This window comes from Oncorhynchus mykiss, chromosome 8, assembly GCF_057628025.1.
Source record: "Oncorhynchus mykiss isolate SJ-2025 chromosome 8, ASM5762802v1, whole genome shotgun sequence".
Lineage (NCBI taxonomy): Eukaryota > Metazoa > Chordata > Actinopteri > Salmoniformes > Salmonidae > Oncorhynchus > Oncorhynchus mykiss.
This window is the reverse complement of record NC_143029.1, coordinates 20577543-20603099: the sequence shown is the minus strand read 5'-3', so window position 1 is coordinate 20603099 and position 25557 is coordinate 20577543. Positions and strand designations below refer to the sequence as shown.

Sequence of the window (25557 nt, the reverse complement as noted above, 5' to 3'; positions counted from 1 at the left end):
AATGAATATATGCTCACCTGGAGCCTGTATAAGGCCACCTGGGAAAGGTACGTACACATTCTGTTAAAGCCTACAGTCAACTCCTGATAAGTGCACTTCAGACAAGTGCCAACTTTTCTGTATCAGTCACAGTGATGTAAGTAGGCTAAAGGATTGTGGAAATGTAGATGATTCACTGCCCAACAACTATCATCGTTATTTATGTTTTCAATTAAAACGTAGGACTCAGTGACTGACATTGTGAGGGTCTCAAACAGTCTCGCTTGGTAATAAAATAAAATTCCTTCTCAGAGATAGTGCTTTTAAAAAGGGAAGAATATGATATTGTACAGTAAAAAATGTGTTTAAACTTCTCTTTATTTATATTGTTATTTTTTGTAAGTTGGTTAGATCTCATTGGAAGCGCCAAAACAACTTATATTACAAAGTATGAATACTATGGAAATGCTATCACTAATTCTGCCATCGTGAGCCGAAGAAATGGGAAAATAGAAATGAAACAAGGGGGAGAAGTTAATCAAGCCTTTCCAACCACTTCACAAGAACCATTTCAGAAGCCCCTACAGTAACGTCCCACTCAACACGGTGGTCCTGTTTTGTGGGACCTGATTTTGAAACACGGCTCCGAGCGACAGACTTTTCTATTTGCTCTGCAGCATAAATTAAAAGGAGCACAATCAGAGCAATCTAACAGAAATAGCAGCCCAGAGTCTGAGCTGTGCTCTGGTCACGTTCTGAACTCTTGTATTGGGGATTTTCCCAAAATCTTGACTCTGCTTCAATGGAAACTGTATCAGTGTTTCAGTAATCAAACATGGTAAAGGGTGGGGGGGGGGGATCAGCTGATCCAGGGAGGGGCACAGCCGTCAAGGTCTTTCCCACACCCCTGTCTCTTCTGGGGAATGTGCTGGAGCTCAGATTCCACACCCTGTGCCCCTCCGATACCATCTCTGGAACGTGTGGGGTTAGGCGGCGACAATAAGCGCTCTGACAAAGGTCGCACTAATAAAGGGGGGAGTTGTGTAAGTAGCTGGTTCACTTTGCATAATCATGAGCTGTGCTAAGGCGCTCAGCCTATTGTGCCCATCCTCTCTTATTCTCTAAGTAGGATGATGCTTTGTATGTGCTTGAAAGACAGTGATGTAATCAACCTTTTCTTATTAAACGTGACAAAATTACACACTCCTACCATTGACCTTCACTGACTGTTTAAAGACTTAAACCATAAAGGTTTACATGGTGGATTTAAATACACTACATAACCAAAAGTATTTGGACATGCTCATTGAACATCTCATTCCAAAGTCACGGGCATTAATATAGAGTTGGAATTCACTAATTTGAAGGGGTGTCCACATACTTTTGTAAATATAGTGTATGTGGATGCAGTGGAGCGAGTAAAAAGCTTCATTCCAATGGTAATTTGTAATGAATAATTCAGATGTCATTATAATAAAAAATCAGAAACAAGAGAAAACAGTCTTGCTTTGGAACTGTCTGCTATACTGGCACAACTGTAGAACCAGATCTGACAGGCCTTGTAGCATAAGGCCACAAAACAACATACATTCAAATTGTTGTTTTGCTCAAAGCAATGTCTCACAGAATAATAAAACATGAACTGAATTGAATTGGTGACTAACCTACATAATGTTTGTATTGCCTTACATATATTCATATATGTAATTCAAATGATGTGCACCTAGTTGAACCAAGTGCAAACCAAACCACTAAATCTCTTACTATTGGTTTATTGTGATGAATAGTCAAAACAAATTAAATGTTACATTATTCTCAATGGTCAAAGCTTTACCAAGGGGTAATGTCGCATCTCTTAAGAATTCTTCTGAAACGGTGGTTACAACTGTACCTTGGGGAACTCAGTGGTTGTTTGTCTCTCACCACTTTTTCGCTTTATAAATAGACCTGAACAATGGCTCACAGAAGACATTGTCTATTTTCAAGCCCACAAAAGGGGTCACAAACAAGAAAGCGGGTGTTTGCCAAAGTGAAAAATGTCTTAACATTCAGCAACATAATGCCAAATCAACCGTGAACTTGTTTTTAAAGCAAAGACACAGAAATTCCCTCTGGCACAGAGAAATTCACACTTCATTAGATACAATGACAGTTTTGCCCCCACAGCTCTATTTGACAGTCATATACAGAAAGGGCACAAGAGTACAAATCTAATACCAGGGTAGGTGGAGTAGACTGAGGCGCGTAGTGGGGTGGTATACTGTTCATGGAGCAGCAGTCGGTTCAGGTGTGAACAGATGGGGAAATGCCAGCTCATATGTGATGTGAACATTTGACCTTTCGGTTTAGGTGAGGAGGAACGCCGCCGTGCTGACCAGCCTGCCATTCGACCTGGCCCTGACGCTGCCCTTCCCCTCACACTATTAACAGCCGGTCACCAAGGGTCCCAATCACGTCGATACAAGGGTGGCACGGCTGGCCCTCAGAAAGTTGTTGGCCTGGGACGGAGGTACAAGGTGACTGATGAAGGATTGACCCAGGCAACTGACCGACCACCCTCAATACTCCCGGCCTTCCCTTCTCTCCTGTCTCTCGGACTCATACAAGCTTCACAGCTCAGCACACATTTAACACACAGGTTTACAACCATTACAATGAATCTGACCCTTGCCAATGCCCTCTAGAACACAGTTTGGAAAATGTTTTTCATCACAAGATTTGGTAATAGCAGAGTTGTTCATGTCACCTATGATGCTTTGGAAATACTAAAATCAGAGTTCAGTTCAATGCCATACATGGCAATGACAGTGTAATGGGATTTACACACACACACACACACACACACACACACACACACACACACACACACACACACACACACACACACACACACACACACACACACACACACACACACACACACACACAGTGACCTCTGTTTCTACTTGAAAGTATCCTCTGACTCTGAAAAAGTGTGTCTCACAGACTTTATTTAGCCCACAGAGGAATGTCTGCCTCACTACCATTTGATACCATAGTCTCTCAGTACTCAGAATTCCCAAGGTGAGTCTAATGTTTTATGGGTGTCTGAGAGGACAAAAGGGATTCGCTCCAACCACTGTATCCTAAAACAGGAGCAGAATAACATCCACAAGAAGACAATGAAGCCTTTTCTGCAACTATGCGCAATGGGAAAGCACTCTAAAACATGATATAAAACAAAATGCATGACTAATGGAAAAATGGGACTCACCACCTGGATTCGGTCTTATGTAGCAAAATTTGAAATTGTGTTTTTTACATTAGACAAAAGTAGAGACTTAGAGCTACACAATTGTGTATCATACACTGCATTTGAGGAACAATGGGGAAGTAATTTAGCTTTGAAAGTTGTTCAACTTGTAATCTCACATTTGAGAAAATCGCCTTTGAATGTTTGCGATCTAGTGAAGATCTCTTCTTTGTCTACACACATTCAGCATTGTTCACACCCGCACCATAAGCTTTAGCCCCACCCATCTCGTTTCGCTCTCGAAGCGCACACTTGACACTCTGGCCAATGATTTGTTTACCTCTGGATTGCATGAAAACAGCCTAACCAGCTCTGCTGGCAACAATTTCATTACGCTTTTTTGCAGACGTTTACTGACACCTGGTATATTCAACGGGTGTTGTACACACATCACGTAATGTTAGTTAACGAGCCAGCCAGCCAAAGTTAGCTAGTTAAACAAAAAAACAGTGCCAAAAATGCCACAATGCTGGGAGCTAACCAACCATGTTCAATGTTAGCTAGCTAACATTAGGCTCTAACTAAAACTGCACACGGCTCTGGGAAACAAATAATAACGTCAGTTAGGGAGCCAGCCAGCTAACATGAGCTAGCTAACGGTACACTTTAGCTAGAAATTAAACCACTTTCTGTCAAAATTAGAAAACATGTCATATCTGAAAACGGAGCTAGCTGACGCTAGACTATCTTACCTGTATACATCATCGTGCATGGACGCGTCTCCCTGTCTGGAATGCCATGCCCCTGTTGACCTTAGTTTGAAGATGTAATCCGGAGACAGGTGTTTCCTCCATCTCTTTAGCTATCATACTCTAATTCCACTGATTTTAAAACTTTATCCTCCAGAAAGTGGAGAGACACAAATATGCAGCTCCACTACACAATACTTTTTTTTAAAAGCCGCGTTCGACAGGATTACCAACACAGACTGACGAGCTTCTATGGCAGACCAATCTGAACTCTTCTCTCGGCATGTCCAATCTGTCACGAATATCACCGAAGGTGGCTCCTCTTCCTGTTCGGGTGACGCTCGGCGGTCGTCGTCGCCGGTCTACTACCTGCCACCGATCCCTTTTTCCTTTTCGTTTGTTTTTGTCTAATTGTTTTCACCCGTTCCTTGTTGGGCTTTTGGGGTGGGTATTATTTAAGTTTGTTTAGCCCGCTTGTGGTTGTGCAGGCTTGTTGTTATTGTATTTAGGTGGTACAGTGCCTTGCGAAAGTATTCGGCCCCCTTGAACTTTGCGACCTTTTGCCACATTTCAGGCTTCAAACATAAAGATATAAAACTGTATTTGTTTGTGAAGAATCAACAACAAGTGGGACACAATCATGAAGTGGAATGACATTTATTGGATATTTCAAACTTTTTTAACAAATCAAAAAACTTTTGGGCGTGCAAAATTATTCAGCCCCCTTAAGTTAATACTTTGTAGCGCCACCTTTTGCTGCGATTACAGCTGTAAGTCGCTTGGGGTATGTCTCTATGAGTTTTGCACATCGAGAGACTGACATTTTTTCCCATTCCTCCTTGCAAAACAGCTCGAGCTCAGTGAGGTTGGATGGAGAGCATTTGTGAACAGCAGTTTTCAGTTCTTTCCACAGATTCTCGATTGGATTCAGGTCTGGACTTTGACTTGGCCATTCTAACACCTGGATATGTTTATTTTTGAACCATTCCATTGTAGATTTTGCTTTATGTTTTGGATCATTGTCTTGTTGGAAGACAAATCTCCGTCCCAGTCTCAGGTCTTTTGGAGACTCCATCAGGTTTTCTTCCAGAATGGTCCTGTATTTGGCTCCATCCATCTTCCCATCAATTTTAACCATCTTCCCTGTCCCTGCTGAAGAAAAGCAGGCCCAAACCATGATGCTGCCACCACCATGTTTGACAGTGGGGATGGTGTGTTCAGCTGTGTTGCTTTTACGCCAAACATAACGTTTTGCATTGTTGCCAAAAAGTTCCATTTTGGTTTCATCTGACCAGAGCACCTTCTTCCACATGTTTGGTGTGTCTCCCAGGTGGCTTGTGGCAAACTTTAAACAACATTTTTTATGGATATCTTTAAGAAATGGCTTTCTTCTTGCCACTCTTCCATAAAGGCCACATTTGTGCAATATACGACTGATTGTTGTCCTATGGACAGAGTCTCCCACCTCAGCTGTAGATCTCTGCAGTTCATCCAGAGTGATCATGGGCCTCTTGGCTGCATCTCTGATCAGTCTTCTCCTTGTATGAGCTGAATGCATTTATACGGAGACTTGATTACACACAGGTGGATTGTATTATCATCATTAGTCATTTAGGTCAACATTGGATCATTCAGAGATCCTCACTGAACTTCTGGAGAGAGTTTGCTGCACTGAAAGTAAAGGGGCTGAATAATTTTGCACGGCCAATTTTTCAGTTTTTGATTTGTTAAAAAAGTTTGAAATATCCAATAAATGTCATTCCACTTCATGATTGTGTCCCACTTGTTGTTGATTCTTCACAAAAAAATACAGTTTTATATCTTTATGTTTGAAGCCTGAAATGTGGCAAAAGGTCGCAAAGTTCAAGGGGGCCGAATACTTTCGCAAGGCACTGTATATGGTTGATTTTGGGTTTTCGCTGTCCGGGTTATGTAACAGTGGTCTTTGGGTTGTGTTTGCTCCTGTGTTTTGGCTTCACCCATTTTTGTACCTGTTCTTGTTTACTGAGAAAATTAAAGCGTTTTCCCGTGAAACTTCTGCTCTCTGCGCCTGACTCCACACCCATCACTCTTCCGACGTTACACAACCCACTAATTATCTCAGCCAATCATGGCTAGTGGGAAGGCTAATTCCTTTTTCTGTGTCTTAACCAACAAGGCTCGTAATTTAACAATTGTATTGGTATTCCCAGATGGCATACAAGTTTGTTATTAAGATACATGAAAGTTCACATGTTCAAGAAGGCATTTCTGCCAAAAAAAAACGCATTTTGAAAAAAAAAAAATGTTTACGTTCAAACGTCTCTCCTGTGAAGTCGTGTGTGTGACACACGCCTTGTTTCCTGAATCGGGTCACAAATATAATGTGAACAGGAATGGTCATGAAATGACCAACATGGACTGATGTCCCCTTCTGGGATGCTTCTTTGGTTAAATTCATTTCATGATATAACACCTAATTAACTATTTAATACGGCGATGAACAAGTAATAAACCATTATTATGTCTATTCATTTTTCCTGTAATAAGTATTTTTGGGACAGTGTAGCCTATTGAGGACCAAGCTGTGGGAAGAGTAATGTAGACCACAAAATGCATAGGCTAAATTCTGGAAGGAATAGGCAGCAGGCCTGGGCTATTTCCATAACATTATCCATTGAAAGTTTATTATAGTATCAACCTATGGTGTGGAAAGACAGTTAAAAACCTATCACAGACAACCAAGGGAATGTGGCAGAGGAAACCAGGGTCCCCATTGGGAAACGACGGTATAGAAACCCAAATACCACGGCGTGAAGCAATCAATGGCGTCCATGTCAATGATCAATTAGCACGCGGTCGACCACACGTATCCCACTACCCTTGCGCTGCCCGCGAACCCACCTCTCTCTCCCCCCCCATCTGGTGTTCTCTCAGGCTCCCAGCGGCTGGCCCGGGCACTTCTCGTTAAGGAGTTATGTGTAACACAAACAAACCCGCTATCCCAGAGTGTTTATCTCATGGCACAGAGCGCTGTGTGCCCGCACATCAAAGACTGTGGGAACAGACGACGCTCGGCACAGCAGCTGCAATGAGATCCTGTACACACCCTTCCTGTTTGCCACGGTCTACCTCGGAGCTATTATTTTCCCAACAGCCCCACGACAAAATCCCCCCTACTGCTGTGGCTACCGCACCACTCCCACCACCACCTCCCCGGCCGCCGTGTCTTTCCAGAGGTTGGTGTTTCAGATACCCGCTGTGATATCTTGCGCTGGCTGGCATTCTTCTCTCAGGGTGCTGGGGTGATAGATGCTTGATCAGAAGTTAATTAGCAATGTCAATTGAAAGTATATGCTTCCATGCAGAAAGTAATTAATTTATTAATTGGGAATTAATTATTTACTATCTGAAAACTACTTTGCAGAGGAATATTTGTAGAATAGATTTACAACTAATTGAAAAGCACACAAAGCTATCTTTATGTTATTGCCTGTACAAAATAACAAATATTGGTGCCGTAAAAACAACAAACAAACATTAATTTATGTTCTCTTATTCATCACATTGTTTATGTATTAGTGATCTCCAATGTCTGACTTCAATTGCAAGCTCTTTGGTTACCTTCATTGCAATTTGAAGAATGCATTACGAGAGATTACAAGGCACGTAATATCTATGTCCAGTGACAACAACATCACAGCTCAGGGGATGTGTTTATGTGTTTCCCGTGGGAGGTCTGTGTGACCTCTGCCCTGACCACCCTCTGGGGAGGCCGCGTTTCCTGAGTGTGATGGTGTGTGGCAGGTTGTTTCTTCATACAATTGTACGATCTCACACAGTGTCTTCCAATGGAACAGACAGAGGGCTGCAAACAAACCAATCAGTTTGATCTATGTGTCTAAACTGTGTGACATCAACAGGTAGCACAAGAAATACACAGTGTTAAATCAAATGACCAAAAAGGAGTCCATAACCCCATGTTCAGACATTTTTCTCCCACATCTTCACAATAAATATATTCAGGAAGTTCTTCTTTTTCAGGACCTGATACAGTAGGTCTTAACTAAGACGGTTATCTTCCTTTGTGCACAGAAAATGAAAAACAGTGAGGACAAACTCCATTGGGAGAGCATACAAGTAGGCTGGGATATAAAAGTGGCATTTTAGATGAGAGGAGTCTTGTTTCAGATATCAAACACTTACAGTCTGCAGGGTTACTTAAAAATTGTTATTTTGGTCAAGGGCCTCTGATCTTAAAACATGAAAGCCATGTGCAGGCTGTGTGGGCAGTGTGTGTATTAACGTACTTGCATGTGTATGTACGTGTGTGTGTGTGTGTGTGTGTGTGTGTGTGTGTGTGTGTGTGTGTGTGTGTGTGTGTAAGGTGGTTACTGGCACCTGCTCTGCCAACACTGCTGGCTCTCACCAAACCAGCCCTAAATTTCCATCTCAAAGGGCCAAGTTGAACAAAAAAAAAACGTATTTTCTGCCTTTGGGATCAGATTTGCTGGTAAACGAAAAGGGGCCCAATTTGCCCATTATACCAACCATTCTGACTACATCCTCCCATCAGAGAAGAAACCAGAGCCATAAGACGAAGCTAGATAGGAAATAAAAATCATGATGGGGAGCTAGCTGGATGTGATGCAGGATATGAGGTCATGGATGTGTGGACGCATCCACTCTGGGTCCAGTAAACAGTCCTGCTCTGAGAAGTGCAGAAGCCATGACACATTTCAAGAGCAAGCTTCCCTTCCATGGTCATTCATCTCAAACTGCAGTGGGTAGATATGACAGCCTTGCCTTACCCGTCATTCCACACTGCTGGGCTTTCTTCTCTGTGGAAAAGGGTTTCATTGGGGGTAAAGAGACACAAAATAATCTCAACACTGCCCTTTCGTAGTGGGTACAATAGATCACATTATCATGATCTGTGCTAATATCTGTCTGTTTGAGTTCTCAGCCAGGCCAGTGGAGCACACAGTGCCGGTGAGGAGGGGACCTTCTCTTAACCCCGCACGGTCCGTTCCCTACAGGTCTTGGCCATTGCCTGGCCCGGACCCTAGAGCACACTAAGGCCCCTGTGTGTGTCGTGCCAGCCCTCTGTCACCGCCCGTTATTTACTCTGTCCCTTTGGCAGTCAGGTCCTGTCAGGTTACAGTCTGGGAAAGAGGAGAGGCTGTGGCTTCGTCTTCATCGGTGGACCTGAACCAAGACCAGCAACCAGATCCACGACAGGAAAACAAAGAGCGTGGTTACGAACAATTGCAGCGACGGCCATTGGCTTGGCTCCGCAGTCACACAGGGCTGCAACACGTCTCTGGGCAGCCAGCTTGGGTCCCATGGACTTCTCTAACTACCAGTTAACCCCCCACAGATGTTTGGTCAATAAGAAGAATAGAGTGTGCCATTATGCCTCATAGATTTGTCAGCTTATCCTGTTGACCGGTCTAACAATGGGCAGCCACTTCCAGGTCCATTCACCGCCCAAGTTTCACTGAGATCACATAAATAGATTATTCCAAGAGGCCACTAAACTTCTGTTCCCATATCCTTTTATGAGGTAAGCATGGCTGGTCAATACTTTCAACAGAAACAAATTAACAGATAAATAATTCACGCTATCTACAATCAAGCCATTATTGTGTGAGTGGACGATGCTTCTGCATGGAAGGGTCTTTTATATGATAAAACAGAACCAAGTCCTCTTTTAAGATGACTTTAAAGACTTTTGAATATTCAAAAATGGCCTTGACGTCTAAGTAGAAAAACTGAATAGTTGTTTTTGTTTTCCTTTCCCTCCCAGGTCAGTTTCTCATACAGGGTGAAAAATCCTCCTAGTCCAGGCACGTGATATCTGCCAGCCCAGTGGGAAAGAGCAGAGCAGTGTGTATCTGGGAGTTATCGGGGACACCTTTCTCTCTCCCTGCGTCTATCTGTGGTGGTTGGTGTGAACGGCCTCAGATTCCTCTGGGTGCTCTGCGGGCCCGTTGATGACAGGTATTTTCCAGGCCTGGGCCTCTGCAGCCACAGCTGTCCCTCCCAGTGTTTCCCGCGCTGAGTGTGTGAAGAGGAGCTGGACGTGTGGGTGATCGGGGGCCTGCTGGCACCCGGCCGCCCCCTTGGCCACCACCACGCGCCCCGATAAGGGAGCTGACCCCACTGTTGTCACATTCTTCCAGAGATTATCCATGGTGGTTGGGGCAGAATGTACTGGGCTGCTTGGGTATAGAGAGCCAGAGAGGAGGGGCAAGGGTCAAGCACGTGTGGTAGTAGTGCCCTTCAGGTCTTATCACTGATAAGCTGTAGCGCTATAGTGTCTTCCCAAAAGTGATGGGGGACCGTGAAAAGCCCATCTTGAATTAGAATAGCATTAATCTCAAGACTGGCCTGAAATAAAGGTCCATTCCCATGATGCAGCTGGGCTTCAAGAAATGTTGGTCATATGGGAATTGCTATTGCTTCCTATGATAGTTATCTTGTACTTGCATTTGGTAAATGCACTGTTAAAATAAAGTGTTACCCACACATCAATGACCATAGTTCCCATCCATATCACTCATCACAAACTCCCTGCACAGTGTGTGAACACAACCTTATTGCCATTTCACAGGCATCCTTCATAGTGGAAGAAAACACAGTGATAGGGCAACGTGGGGCACAGCCCATAACAACAATATTTAGCATTGTTTATCAGGAGCCAGTGACCGGCTGTATCAGTGTTGTGACTCTAGCAGGTCTTGCCCTGATAGTATCCGGCTGAGAGCTGCTTCCTGGACAGCCTTGTGGCTCCTCAGGGCCAGCGGGTCTACACCCACCCCAAGGAGAGATGGCTGTCTGGGTGCTGGAGGGGAGAGGTCAGTCTGGAGACACTGAACACACTAGGACGTCTGTGAGAAATCTCTTGCGTAACAAAACTTAGCTACTCAGTTGCCTATTCAATTCTGTACTAATGGTATTGGTTATTTCTGAAGTTCAAACAAAGTGGGCACGTGTGTGTTGTTGGGGGTCAAAATGTACTCCCATGAATGACAGTGGTATACTAGAATACTATGGGGAAGGGTCAGTAGTTTCAAAGTAGTTTAAAAGCATATCTCTTTACCAGACCAGTGAGACCACCAGTGGTGACCCATCATTCAGGGCAGGTGGGGAAGAGTCACAGGGCCCCTGTTTTGAGCCCCACATTGTTTTGCAAAAATAAATATATATATATACATATTTGCAAACAATGTAAAAAAATATATATAATTCAGTTAATAAAGCTGCATACACACATAGCTCCAAAATGCAGGTGTTTCAGCCTAGCTCAGTGCTTTCTGTGGTGGTGGGGCGAGCCAGCAGAAAATAGGAGCATTGTGCTATGATTGGCTCAGTGTTTTGTCACTCATGTGGACAGTACGTCATCGCCAAATTCAAGTCCTTAGTAAGGGTAGACATCCAACATATCAGCCTTTTGGATCATGCCAGAGACCTGTTCTGATTCCACGAACCAGGCCAACAGTATGTCTCCCCAGCCTGGTAAGCCCTGTGGCAGCTCCACGCACCAGGCTTCCCATTATATTACATGTGCCCTTCCAAGAAAACTCAAGGTCATTGGCCACAGATAGAATGACGTCAAAACGCGTTATATGTACATTAGCTTTGATTGGACTAATCATGTCAACATCATACTTTCAAAATCTTAGCTAGCAGTCATCATCATGAATCAAGTCGACAATCTACAGGCAAATCCTTTTTATTCCTTGTCATACGAAGAGAAATAAGGAAGGGAAAATATAGATAAAATGTATTGGTGCTCATCGGCCAATGGACATAAAGAGTACACAACATGTTGGAAATCCCAAATTCAACAATGAGTCGTTTGGAAGTAATCAGTGGCTAACTGCAAGCATTGCAAAGCAACCACTAACTTTAGGCTGCTATTCAATGGAGTGGCTGTGTGTTTTTTTCCCAGTTTCCACCATAAATCCAAAGAATGCCAGACTTTGAAGACAAAGTTTGATGACAAAATTTCACCACAATGACCGCCACGCCATCTTCACAAGGTGAGTCCAAAAATGTATTGTATGCTGCTGCATAAATTATATAATATGCAAGGGAGATATGTATACTGTAGCTAAGAAAGTAATACTGTCACGCCCTGACCGTAGAGATCTATTAATTCTCTATGTTTGGTTGGTCAGGGTGTGACTCGGGTGGGTAACTCTTCTGTGTTTCTATGTTTTGGCCGGGTATGGTTCTCAATCAGGGACAGCTGTCTATCATTGTCTCTGATTGGGAATCATACTTAGGCAGCCTTTTTTCCTTTTGTCTTTTGTGGGTAGTTGTCTTTGTTAGTGGCCTGTATAGCCATAGTAAGCTTCACGTTCGTTTTTGTTGTTTTTTGTTTTGTTGGCGACATTTATAATAAAGGAAAATGTACGCTCACCACTCTGCACCTTGGTCTGGTCATTTCCGTGACGATGATCGTGACAGAACTACCCACCACAAACAGACCAAGTGGCGTGGCCGGGAGGAGCAGACAGAATGGACATGGGAAGACATTCTGGAAGGAAAGGGATACTGTACGTGGGAGGAGATCCTGGCATGAAAGGATCGCCTGCCATGGAAGCAGGTGGAAGCAGCGAGGAAGTGCGCGTTCACAGCCCGGTGCGCTACATTCCAGCTCCCCGCACGGGCTAGAGTGGGCATCCAGCCAGGACGGATGGGGCCGGCTTAGCGTCTCTTCGGCCCAGGATAACCTGCGCCGGCTCTGCGCACTGTGTCTCCGGTGCGTCTGCACAGCCCAGTGCGTCCTGTGCTAGCGCCCCGCATTTGCCGGGCGAAAGTAACTATCCAGCCAGGACGGGTTGTGACGGCTCTACGCTTGAGACCTCCAGTACGCCTCCACTGCCCAGTGTATTCGGTGCCTGCTCCACGCATCAGGCTTCCAGAGACCTGTTCTGATTCCACGAACCAGGCCAACAGTATGTCTCCCCAGCCTGGTAAGCCCTGTGGCAGCTCCACGCACCAGGCTTCCCATACGTCTCCTCAGTCCGGTGAGACCGGTTACGGCTCCACGTTCGAAGCCTCCAGTGATGATCCATGGCACAAAGCCTCCAGTGATGATCCATTGCACGAAGCCTCCAGTGATGATCCATGGCACGGAGCCTCCAGTGATGATACATGGCCCGAAGCCTGCAGTGAGGATCCATGGCACAAAGCCTCCAGCGTTGATCCGCAGTCCGGAGCCTCCGACGACGGTCCCCAGTCTGGAGCCTCCGGCGACGGTCCCCATTCCAGAGCCTCTGGCGACGGTCCCCAGTCCGGGGCCTGCGGCGAGGGTCCCCAGTCCGAGGGTCCCCAGTCCGTTGCAAACTTTTTTTGTACAGCTTTGACAGTTGTTCTGATAGTAGTGGTGGCGCTCAGCTTACATTCTATAACAGAATTGTGTTATGTGACATGTCAAATTAAAAGCTTATTTAATGCATCAAATAGTGTTATATGACGTGTATCTTTTGTGACATGCAATGTTCAATGTGCCTCACCCTAATAATTTGGTCTATTTTCATCGCTTAATTTTGCCTACTGTTCTAACTTGGTGGTGCACATATAGCCTATACCCTGTTTTAGAGAAATGTAATCATCGAATATGATCTTATATCATCGAACAAGATTTACATGCTAAAATCGCCACTGAAGACCCCTGCTGTATCCTGCAGGCCAGGGCAGCGACTTCACAGTGGTCAGGTCAATTTATGTGTGACTTATGACTTCCTCACTCCCAACTGCTAATTCCTTTTACAAATTTACCACGGGAGTCCCTCTAGTGTGCATAGCGCATGCTGTGTGTGTGTGTGTGCCTTTCCTTCTTTTAGAGGTGAAAACAACAAATCGGACACTCCATGCTGTTCATATGGACTGGTCATTTTTGTAAGTTTGAAAAAACATTGTACATTTTTGTTTTTGGCAAGGGATGCTACTGCAGATTTTAATGAATGAGTTGAAGGGTTTTGGTGGAAAGCTTTGCAATTCAAAAGTGAAATAGAAAACAAGCTGTAGGGAGACCCATAACTTCCTAAGGCATGTATCCTGACCAAACATTCAGGTGACTAGACAGGAAATAGAAACAGTGAAATGGAGCATCCATCTGTAATGTGTCTATAAATATGTTCTGTACCACTTCTTCCACAGGGATGCTAAAGGTCTCTCATTGCAACAAAAAAAAACATACCACCAGACAAGTGAATGTGCTCGTCCTCAAGCATTCGAGTTCTCTGGGCATGAACATGCATACCTACCCTATGGAGTGATGCAATCTGGACACACCTTTTCTGGACCAGGAGCTGTCAATGCAGAATGGGGGAGGATTTGTGGGCTACTGAACAGAGCCTCCGAGCCTGTGTTGGGGGTGACAGGGTAGCCTAGTGGTTAGAGCGTTGGACTAGTAACCGGAAGGTTGCAAGTTCAAACCCCTGAGCTGACAAGGTACAAATCTGTCACTCTGCCCCTGGACAGGCAGTTAACAGTCATTGAAAATAAGAATTTGTTCTTAACTGACTTACCTAAAAATAAAGGTAAAATAAATACAAATGTTGGTTTTAAAAAGGCCTGACAGAAATACAGCAGTGTGATAGGGAGAATGTCAGGAAGGGACCTATTATTCTGTGCCATTTTGTTCCAGTGTTGTACGACGCCTGGATTCTCGCTTCCCAGGATATCCGACTCACGGCCACTGCTCCGACTAAGAGCCAAATATTTCACTCCTGAGACGCACACTACTTCCTGATATAGGATGCACTTGCTTGTCTCTTTGTGACCTTAAACACTAATAAAGGGCCTATAATGTAACTGGAGTCCAGAGGTTTGGAATCCGCCCAGCCAGGGCATTGTCATAGTGACAGCTCGTTCCCACTCTCAGGGAAAATAAACAGAGGGTCGTTCGTCTCTGACAAAATGAACAACAATAAGGAAGAGTCTGGATTATTTGGATAGGACTGGATAGTTAATTTAGCTAACATGTTGAAATGATGTACACAAATGTTTTGATATTAAATGGGATGGATTAATTTATTGCTCACAGATTGTCATAAAGTCTAAAATAATTGTAAATATTAAATAGACAGTTTAGGGCTGAATCATTAATGATACAAGCAATCAAATACAGGGTATTAACAGGTGCAGCTCTCAGTGCTCTTCAAAAGTAATGGATTTACACAGTAGATCCAAGGTCTGTATTGCACATTCTGTAAGACATCCATTTGTTTTGCACTCATTTTGGGTGTGGCTAAAGGGGACGTCCTTGTCGGACCCCAAGAAAAGAGAACGCATCTGTTGCCATGAAGCAGTTAACTTTGTTTAAAGAAGGCAGCTCACAGGTTACTAAGGCCAGCCTTGTATTAGGAGGGCTTGAGATTATGGCTGTTGCTGTTGTTTTCATTGTGTGCTGGGGACTTGGACAAGAACAATAATGCATGTAATGCTGATTTTGGAACGACTCCACACAGCCTTTCCCAGGCTGGGCAGCCTTGGGAACCACTGATACCATGGCACACCGGGGCTGTGGCTGAGGCATGGTGCTGGGGTTGGGGTTGGGGCTGGGGCCGGGCCCCCATTGCATGGCACAGGGGCAGAGGCTGGGGTATGTTTGGGATGACAAGAATCCTTCCTTCTGCATGGGAATGGAAGACGCACGCTCACTCTCTCTTTCTCATACAAACACACTCTCTCTCACACACACACACACACACACACACACACACACACACACACTGTACACACAGTACATTATGCCCTTGCACACGTCGCCCAATGCTGAACCAGCCTCATGCTCAGACTATTCTAAGAGGTGACACAAGACATACTGTTTCAAGATGCCGTCAAGGAGACTCAACGACGGCAGCCATTTTCTGACTTATGTTTTCAATTCATGTCCTGCATCTTTAGCAGTGGCTCTTGTTTTCTATGTACCAAGGATGGAACGTGAAAACAAACAGATAAAGGAGGAGGACATTTTATCCCCCTTTTGGCAAATTAAATGTTCAACAGCTTACACTGTTTTAGACGATCTGGAGGACACGTGAAATTAATTCTAGAGTACTTTGCCACATTTGTTGCAAATTATAATATCAAAACTGCCTTTGAAGTCCCTTTTCAAGGGTTTTGCGACCTGATATTGTTATTGCTGTCATTAGCTGGTCGGCTTGATCACAGCTAGTCATGGAGGAATAGGAATACATTTACAGTAACACACTGGTTTAAAATGCAGATATCTCTCATCATGGGAGGGATTGGTAGGGCAAGTCCCAGTGTGACAAAATGTTCTATTTACTCTATTCCCTGGGTCACATTGGGGCGGCAGGGTAGCCTAGTGGTTAGAGCTTTGGACTAGTAACCGGAAGGTTGCGAGTTCAAACCCCCGAGCTGACAAGGTACAAATCTGTTGTTCTGCCCCCGAACAGGCAGTTAACCCACTGTTCCCAGGCCGTCATTGAAAATAAGAATTTGTTCTTAACTGGTTAAATAAAGGTAAAATTAAAAAAAATAATAATAGTTAAAACACCTGAAAGAGCTTGTGCACGGCACTGTGAGGGTGTTGACAGGTAAATTTGACTGATTTTAAGCAAGAGGTGGGTATGGAAGAGGGAGGTGGGGGGAGTAGAGACCAGCCTCTCAGACCCAGGAAGTGGGGCAGGGGGAGTAGAGACCAGCATCTCAGACCCAGGAAGTGGGGGAGGGGGAGTAGAGACCAGCCTCTCAGACCCAGGAGGTGGGGGGGAGTAGAGACCAGCCTCTCAGACCCAGGAGGTGGGGGGGAGTAGAGACCAGCCTCTCAGACCCCGAAGGTGGGGGGGAGTAGAGACCAGAGACCAGAGACTGTTTTCACAAACAGAATTTTAAAAAAAATACCACCTCGCTGTTGAAACAAAGTTGTGAAAAAGAAATTAACGTGTGAAAGGTCAAAAGTTGCCCTGGCCCATTATGGAAGCAGTGCATTTCTAAGCTTTTCTATCATGTTAGTTCAATTGGGCAAACAACAAACACAAACAATGTGAAGAATCGGGTTACGAGCAGTGGTGTCGGCAATGGGGCCGACGCTTGGCTAGAGGTAACCTCCCTGTCATACCAGCCCAGCCTGTGTTCCTGGCTGCCTCTCACACGGCGATTGGGTTTCATTGCAGTGCGGTGAGCTGTGGGAACAAGTCATCACACTGGCAAGCTGCCTGGGAGACTGTGCTACCCTCCACTAGGGGTAAGGCACATGACAGGGGGGTGGGGGGTTTGTGCACCAAACAATGCACTATCTTCACTGTTTTACCCAGGAATTGAACTACAGCTGGAGCCTCCAACTGGCAGGGGACCCAGTTCATATGTGCCCCTCTCGGGGGGGGGGGGGGGTGTTCCTCTTAATTGCCTTGTGGTGAGCTACTCCTCTCACAGGAACTGCAATGTGTTTAAAACCAGAAGCAGCATTTGTCTTTGGTTTAATATTTCCTTTCTTTTGGACCCTCAGTTATAATTACCTTTTTTCTGTGTTTTTATTTGATCTTTTTCCCAATTTCTTTACTTCAGTTCCAAACAGCACTCCCTATCTGTTGCAAATCTGCTGTGGGTCCAAGGCTGTGTTTGCACAAGCAGCCTAATTCTGATATTTTTTCCACTAATTGGTGTTTTGACCAATCAAATCCGATCTTTTCACCTCAGATCTTTTTCAGAGCTGACCGGATTGCTAATTAGTGAAAAAAAAATCAGAAACGCAGCCATAGTGGCATATCCCTAAGCATATTATTCAGATGTGTGAAAATCTCTTTTACCAAGGCTCACGTCAGATGTTCTTGGCACCTCTATGTCTCCATCTACTCTTTTTATAGTCCTTTATGTTTAGTAGACATTCTCAGTTCAAGACCAGGTGTAGACTCTTGACATTCTCCATGCAAGTACATGTCATACAGTACACACTACACACTCCTTCCCCTCCCTGGGGGCAGATTAGGATTGCTTGTGGTCAGGATGTTCAGTTCCACCATTTTCAATTTTCCTTAGATTATCTAACTTCTCTTAAACACACCATCCCTTTGACAACCATTTCATAATAAGCTAATGTGATAAATTATGAAAATGTATTTCTTCAGGTTATTCTGGCAAACTATTCCAACTATTCAACACATAATTCAAAAGTATATCACTAAATCTCTGCATACTGCACTCTAAACTCCTCTATAAACTGGTCATCTCTGTATACCCGCGTTTTGTGCTTCTACCATGTTGTGCTGCCGCCATGTTGTGTTGCTACCATATTGTTGTCATGTTGTGTTGCGACCATGCTGTGTTGTCATGTGTTGTTGCCATGCTATGTTGTTGTCTTAGGTCTCTCTTTATGTAGTGTTGTGCTGTCTCTCTTGTCGTGATGTGTGTTTTGTCCTATATTTATAATCCCAGCCCCCCTCCCCACAGGACGCCTTTGCCTTTTGGTAGGCCTTCATTGTAAATAAGAATTTATTCTTAACCGACTTGCCTAGTTAAATAAAGGTTAAATTAATCAAATACAAATATCCAACGGTGAATGATGGTGAATACAGTTCTGGGGGAAATAAAAAAGTAGTAATAGTATATAATACAGTGGGGAAAAAAAAGTATTTAGTCAGCCACCAATTGTGCAAGTTCTCCCACTTAAAAAGATGAGAGAGGCCTGTAATTTTCATCATAGGTACACTTGACAGACAAACTATGACAGACAAAATTAGAAAACAAATCCAGAAAATCACATTGTAGGATTTTTAATGAATTTATTTGCAAATTATGGTGGAAAATAAGTATTTGGTCAATAACAAAAGTTGATCTCAATACTTTGTTATATACCCTTTGTTGGCAATGACAGAGGTCAAACGTTTTCTGTAAGTCTTCACAAGGTTTTCACACACTGTTGCTGGTATTTTGGCCCACTCCTCCATGCAGATCTCCTCTAGAGCAGTGATGTTTTGGGGCTGTTGCTGGGCAACACAGACTTTCAACTCCCTCCAAAGATTTTCTATGGGGTTGAGATCTGGAGACTGGCTAGGCCACTCTAGGACCTTGAAATGCTTCTTACGAAGCCACTCCTTCGTTTCCCGGGCGGTGTGTTTGGGATCATTGTCATGCTGAAAGACCCAGCCACGTTTCATCTTCAATGCCCTTGCTGATGGAATGAGGTTTTCACTCAAAATGTCACAATACATGGCCCCATTCATTCTTTCCTTTACACGGATCAGTCGTCCTGGTCCCTTTGCCAAAAAACAGCCCCAAAGCATGATGTTTCCACCACCATGCTTCACAGTAGGTATGGTTTTCTTTGGATACAACTCAGCATTCTTTGTCCTCCAAACACGACAAGTTGAGTTTTTACCAAAAAGTTATATTTTGGTTTCATCTGACCATATGACATTCTCCAAATCTTCTTCTGGATCATCCAAATGCTCTCTAGCAAACTTCAGATGGGCCTGGACATGTACTGGCTTAAGCAGAGGGACATGTCTGGCACTGCAGGATTTGAGTCCCTGGCGGCATAGTGTGTTACTGATGGTAGGCTTTGTCAGTTTGGTCCAAGCACTCTGCAGGTCATTCACTAGGTCCCCCCGTGTGGTTCTGGGATGTTTGCTCACCGTTCTTGTGATAATTTTGACCCCACGGGTGAGATCTTGCGTGGTGAGATCTTCCCCAGATCGAGGGAGATTATCAGTGGTCTTGTATGTCTTCCATTTCCTAATAATTGCTCACACAGTTGATTTCTTCAAACCAAGCTGCTTACCTATTGCAGATTCAGTCTTCCCAGCCTGGTGCAGGTCTACAATTTTGTTTCTGGTGTCCTTTGACAGCTCTTTGGTCTTGGCCATAGTGGAGTTTGGAGTGTGACTGTTTGAGGTTGTGGACAGGTGTCTTTTATACTGATAACAAGTTCAAACAGGTGCCATTAATACAGGTAACGAGTGGAGGACAGAAGAGCCTGTTAAAGAAGAAGTTACAGGTCTGTGAGAGCCAGAAATCTTGCTTGTTTGTAGGTGACCAAATACTTATTTTCCACCATAATTTGCAAATAAATTCATTCAAAATCCTACAATGTGATTTTCTGGATTTTTTTTCTCATTTTGTCTGTCATAGTTGAAGTGTACCTATGATGAAAATTACAGGCCTCTCTCATCTTTTTAAGTGGGAGAACTTGCACAATTGGTGGCTGACTAAATACTTTTTTGCCCCACTGTATGTCCTTGTCCCTATGTCCACTGCTGCTGGAAATATTCAGTTAGCCAAAAAAAGGTAAAAAAAAGTTGTCCTAGCTGTGTAAAATGTATTTGGAGACATGGACATTTGCAGGAAGGGTTGCGACATAAAGTCAATATATTTATCAATGATTATATATTTTAGATTTTGATCATCTTTTTTATGATCTACTTTTGCTTTCTTTTTTCAAGTTCAGGTAACGGTTTGGCTACTATACTTGACTATTATCTGCCACACATATATGTTTTGTCATGGTCGAAGCAGTGTTATGTGTCCTGTGTATGTTCTGTCACATTCCGAGTTCGTGTAAACAGTTCCACATGCTTTTCGCGGCTCGCGTGTGTCTTAAACAGTACTAAAACGGTGCAGTCAAATATCTAGCGAACTTGGTCCAGCGTTGGAGCACAAACCTCTCTCTCCTCATTGCTCAGTGGCTCGGGGCGTGTTTTTTCTGATGTGGGTGTTCCCAAGCAGGACGTTGGCAGCTACGCTCCCCTGCATCTGTGAGGTGAGGCTCCAACGGCTCGTTGGGAAAGCTGTACAAAGGGAATTGTACACGCACCAGTCAAGTCTACCTGGACGCGCACCCATCCACGGAACGTTAGTAAAGACAGCGAGTGTATCACCATGAAGAGGCCTTGTGAGGATAGTACTTCTGACAGCGACATGGATGAAACTATTGATGTCGGCAGTGAGAATAATTATTCTGGGTGAGTTCTTAAAGATGAAGATGTGGGGTAAATGTTGGGTAGATACAGAATGGCATTGGTCTTTTTTCCGCGTGTACACCAGGCAAAACGGATGAAACTTTTAACTTGAGTAAAGTTTGTCAAATGTGCATGCCAAAAACGTTTCACTCTGGTGTAAACTTTTAGGTGACAATTGCAAATCATCACCTTTATGTGTGGTTCATGAGCGATGCAGGACAATTTTAGGAGAATTATCTTTACGGTATTATAAATAGTGTTGGTGCAGGCTACATTAGTGTTATCAAAATATGCATTGATGCATAAATTACACAATGTAAACTGTGTGGTTTTGGATAATTGCTCATCCATAACAAAAATAAAACATTCTGTTGAGTAAAATGAACATATATCTTATGTTTGTCCCATGCAGGCACAGCAATGGATCATTTATTAGATGTGGCTCCCCAACAACAACAACCCAAGTTATGGCAAGAAAAAAACGAAGAGGGGTAATTATTTATTTAGTAGTTTATTATCATCATTATTATTATGTATAACTTATTATTTAATAATGAAGATTCGTTTATAGTTGATTAATTCGACTATTTTAAAAACGAACACGCAGACGTAAATGTACATGAGTAAAATCATCGCGGATAACACACACTAAAGTCTGGGACTTATTTACATTGTTGTCCTCTTGTTCCATTGTAGTTGTCTTTATTGTGTATTACTTATTATTTAAACATGTATTTAATTATTGTTGCGTTATTGTTAAAATTATTATTATTAGGCCTTGTATTGTTATATTTCAAAGTATGCAATAAAATATTTATCTATTGTAGATCATCGAGAAGAGAAGGAGGGATCGAATCAATAATAGTTTATCAGAGTTACGTCGACTTGTCCCAACTGCATTTGAAAAACAAGTGGGTTGAAATTAAATGGAACTTCCTCAAAAGTTTCATTTTCATCAAAACAGTTATGACATTTTGTGGATATTTTTTCATTGAAAGTTATGAGAGTTCTAAGACTCATACATCCTGTTGCTCCTTGCAGGGTTCAGCCAAATTAGAGAAGGCAGAAATATTGCAGATGACAGTGGATCACCTAAAGATGCTGCAGGCCACTGGCGGTAAAGGTAAGGAGTTAATTGGCTGCTTCTCTCTGCCTTACTGTGTAGTGAAATCTGAGTGAGCAGTCCCCTTTGACAAGTGGAAATCAATGCTAATGGTAGGTTTGAACTCGTGGAAAAGTGCTGCTGGGACTAAAGGAGCACTTGACCCTAAGATTGTGGTTGCTTTCATAAATCCGTGGTAGGGGAGAAGGCTGCATTCACAGGTTGCCCTGTCAGGGGTTTGTTTGAGGTTTTCGGCAAGTGTAAAAACAGGTGAGACAAAACGAACATATAAACATCCCAGCACAATCCCAGACTGTTAAGGTTATGCCTGGAAGCACAGACGGAGCCCTAATGGTCAGCCTCGGAGACCAGCATGTATCCATCCCTCTCCATTTAGTAATCACTCCCATCAGTAGCTGGTGGCTACATTACAGATCATTAGAGAGACCGGCAGTATTTATAGGTGTTTGTCATTCATAATTTCAATATCCATCCTTTGTGTCTGTCTGTCTCTATAGGGTATTTTGATGCCCACTCCCTGGCCATGGACTTCATGAGTGTGGGCTTCAGGGAGTGTCTGACGGAGGTGGCCAGATACCTGAGCTCTGTGGAGGGATTAGACAGTAGCGACCCCCTGCGTGTGCGCCTGGTCTCCCACCTCAGCACCTGCGCCTCCCAGAGGGAGGCGGCTGCCATGACCTCATCTATGGCACACCACCAGCAGGCGCTCCACCCTCACCACTGGGCCGCCGCCTTCCACCCCTTCCCCACCACCTTCCTCCAACAGAATGGACTGCCCTCCTCAGACAGTGCCGCCAGCAGACTGTCTGTGGAGGTGCCCCAGCGTGGCTCGGCCCTCCTAACGGCAACCTTCTCCCATACCGATTCCTCTCACAGGGCGCCCTCTAATGGCAGCGTGGCGCCCTGCGTCCCCCCGCTCTCCACCTCCCTCCTGTCGCTCTCGGCTACTGTTCACGCTGCGGCCGCTGCTGCTGCTGCGGCCCAGACTTTTCCCCTGTCATTCCCTGGAGGATTCCCCATCTTCACACCTCACAGTGTGAGCAGCACATCGTCTATGGTAGCTTCAGCTGTGAGCCCCTCCATATCCACCACATCCACCTCACAGCAGAGCAGAGACAGAGAGAGCAGCAGCAGCAAACCATACAGACCTTGGGGAACAGAAGTAGGAGCCTTTTAAGTGTTTGTCTTTTCAAAGGTCTCATGGTGACTAGAGGACTTCCAAACTTTGAAGATAAAGGAACAAGACTGTTTTATTAACTATAGCTTGGATTTTTTGGTGTTCATGGACTTTTATTCCACCAGCTTATTTAATTTCTGATTGTGTGCAGATTCAGAGCAAATGCAAGTTATCTTATGGGAGAGAGAGCGACGATAATGAAATTCACTTAAAATGTACTAATGATTTATTTTTATTGAATAACAACACTCAAATTGGACCTATCTAGCTTCTGTCTTTTTCTCCATTTTCAGTGTCAGTTTGTTTTCATAATTTTCTTAACACTGTCACTAGACCATTTGCTTCCCCAAAATTGGCTATATAATTCATATTATTATGACTATTATTTTCTGAATATGTGAAACAAAATTCCTTAAAATATCCAGCAGAAGTTTTGTTTTGCTCTGACCTCTGACCTCAACTCAGTTGATTCTCTTGGTGGGGAAATAATGTGATAAACACTCACAAACCACCCACTGGACTCAGACATCAGTTCAATGTCTACTTTTGATGTACATTTGGTTGAGTTGTCAACCAAAAATGTTACCATGTCATTGGGTTTAGGTTAAAAGTTGGATGAAAAATATACAAAATTCCCTTACATTGATTACTTTTTCAAATCTAATCAGTTCTCCACTTTGATTCAACGTCATGACAGTGGGCAGTGTCTTTAGGAGTTGTTCTAATCAGTCAGATGAAGAACCAAAGGGTTTGGAGATAATCAGTCAACGAATGAATCGAAACAGAGTGTTTCTAATCTCATCCATTCATTTTGTAAATATGAGATGAACTACAAGCTATATTGAAGATAGAAGAATACATATTTGATGGTGCACTTCAATTTGCTGCTGGAAAGAAGTGACAAGCGCGTTTTCCTTTAGAAAGTACAAAAACAACACATCAAATAGCCTAGTACTTCCAACTGCAGTTCAATGATACAACTGTAACTTGTTTGGCTTTTTTATTTTGTACCAGTTGCCTATGCAAACAAGCCCTCTAGGCCTACTCTACAGATGTCACTGATTAAAAACGTTTATATATATATATATATTTGGCCACTCAGAGAATATTCTTCTTTGTTTTCACCACAGCAGATCAATGGAGCCAGAGTATGTGCCAATGCTCTAACGCCATAATAAAATAAATAGTTTTTTGAAGACCACAAAGTATATGTTTAATCTATTTTGGTGAGGGAAAATATTCATCCTTCCTGTTATGTGTTATTGAGAGGATGGGTAAAACAAAACTCCCTAAGAGAGACACACATAATAACAATTGCATAACTGGCACTGTCTGTACACAGAGTTGTAAATCAGTCACCAACATTTCTACAGCCTTTCGAGACAACAACTCACCCTATTCTGTAATTATATCTACTGTAGGGACCTATAGACATAGACATTTAAAAATATATCAATTTCCATGTGTCTGTTGTGACAATTTTGGACTGCACCTCTAGACAATTGTATGCTATAATGTTATTGGTTAGCCTATTGTTATGCGAGATGGTATTCAAAGGGGAAAAAGGGAATATGTACAGAGTCTGGTTCAGTTATTTTCTCCCTTGGAGAAAGAATATGTCAACGCGATTGCAGGGTATCAGCATCCCTGACGATCCGTTGGATTGGAAGTGGTCCCACTGGGCACAGACATCAGTTTAACATCTAATTTTGATTTACATTTGGTTGAGTTTTCAACTAACGTGAATTCAACGTGAAATAAAAAATAAAAAAAATGAAAATAAGACGAAATGCCCTTAAATTGATGACTTTTGCAAATCTAATCAGATTTCCACATTGATTAAAAGTCATCAACACGTAGATTTTTTTGTGTTGAAATGACGTGAAAAAACATTGATTCAAACAGTTTTTGCCCAATGAGGTATAAAGGAAAAACAACTTTGGTCACTCCTCCCAAGATGGGTATTTACTGGCCTAGTGCACTCTCTTTATCACTGGTCTGTTAGAAAGATTTACGTTAGTAAATCACTGTCAAACCATTAAATTCCTTAATGGAAAAAGTATCAGCATTTCTGCCTACTGCCCACCGACAATCATGGGAACCGCGCTCGGTTATAAATCAGAGGGTTATCTGCTTTAATCTGGACTGGTTCTCACGCCGGGGTGAGCGCATTGAAGTGGCTGTCATAAATCACATGATCCACAGAAACATGAAATGGCCAATGCTGTGGGATGGCCTTACCCTTTGATCAGTTCTACTACATTGCACATACGAGTCATTGGACGAAGGCGTATTCTGATCCCCAATGCTCAAAGCGGTAAGGTATTGGAAGCATTAGGACCTTATCTTTCATATCAGCGAGAAATCATTTTCCA

At 43.4% G+C, this 25557-nt stretch overlaps 1 protein-coding gene and 1 long non-coding RNA gene across 3 annotated transcripts; both read left to right on the top strand.

The window, feature by feature from the left end:
• Positions 1–6982: 6982 nt before the first annotated feature.
• Positions 6983–10479, top strand: LOC149981446 (uncharacterized). Its single transcript, XR_016497656.1, has 2 exons — positions 6983–7178; positions 9749–10479. It is a non-coding gene; the product is annotated as an uncharacterized LOC149981446 (long non-coding RNA).
• A 1355-nt stretch (positions 10480–11834) lies between these two features.
• LOC110529560 (hairy/enhancer-of-split related with YRPW motif protein 2) lies at positions 11835–24962 on the top strand. 2 transcript variants are annotated; one of them, XM_090242827.1, is made up of 5 exons: positions 11835–11987; positions 21295–21373; positions 21710–21793; positions 21924–22005; positions 22503–24962. In XM_090242827.1, the coding sequence occupies exons 1-5, from the start codon at positions 11944–11946 to the stop codon at positions 23180–23182; spliced, it is 969 nt and encodes a 322-aa protein (XP_090098953.1). In that variant the 5' UTR covers positions 11835–11943; the 3' UTR covers positions 23183–24962. The 2 variants fall into 2 exon arrangements, with proteins under 2 accessions (XP_090098953.1, XP_021467517.1); XM_021611842.3 differs by lacking the exon at positions 11835–11987 and adding an exon at positions 18039–20885.
• Positions 24963–25557: the final 595 nt, after the last annotated feature.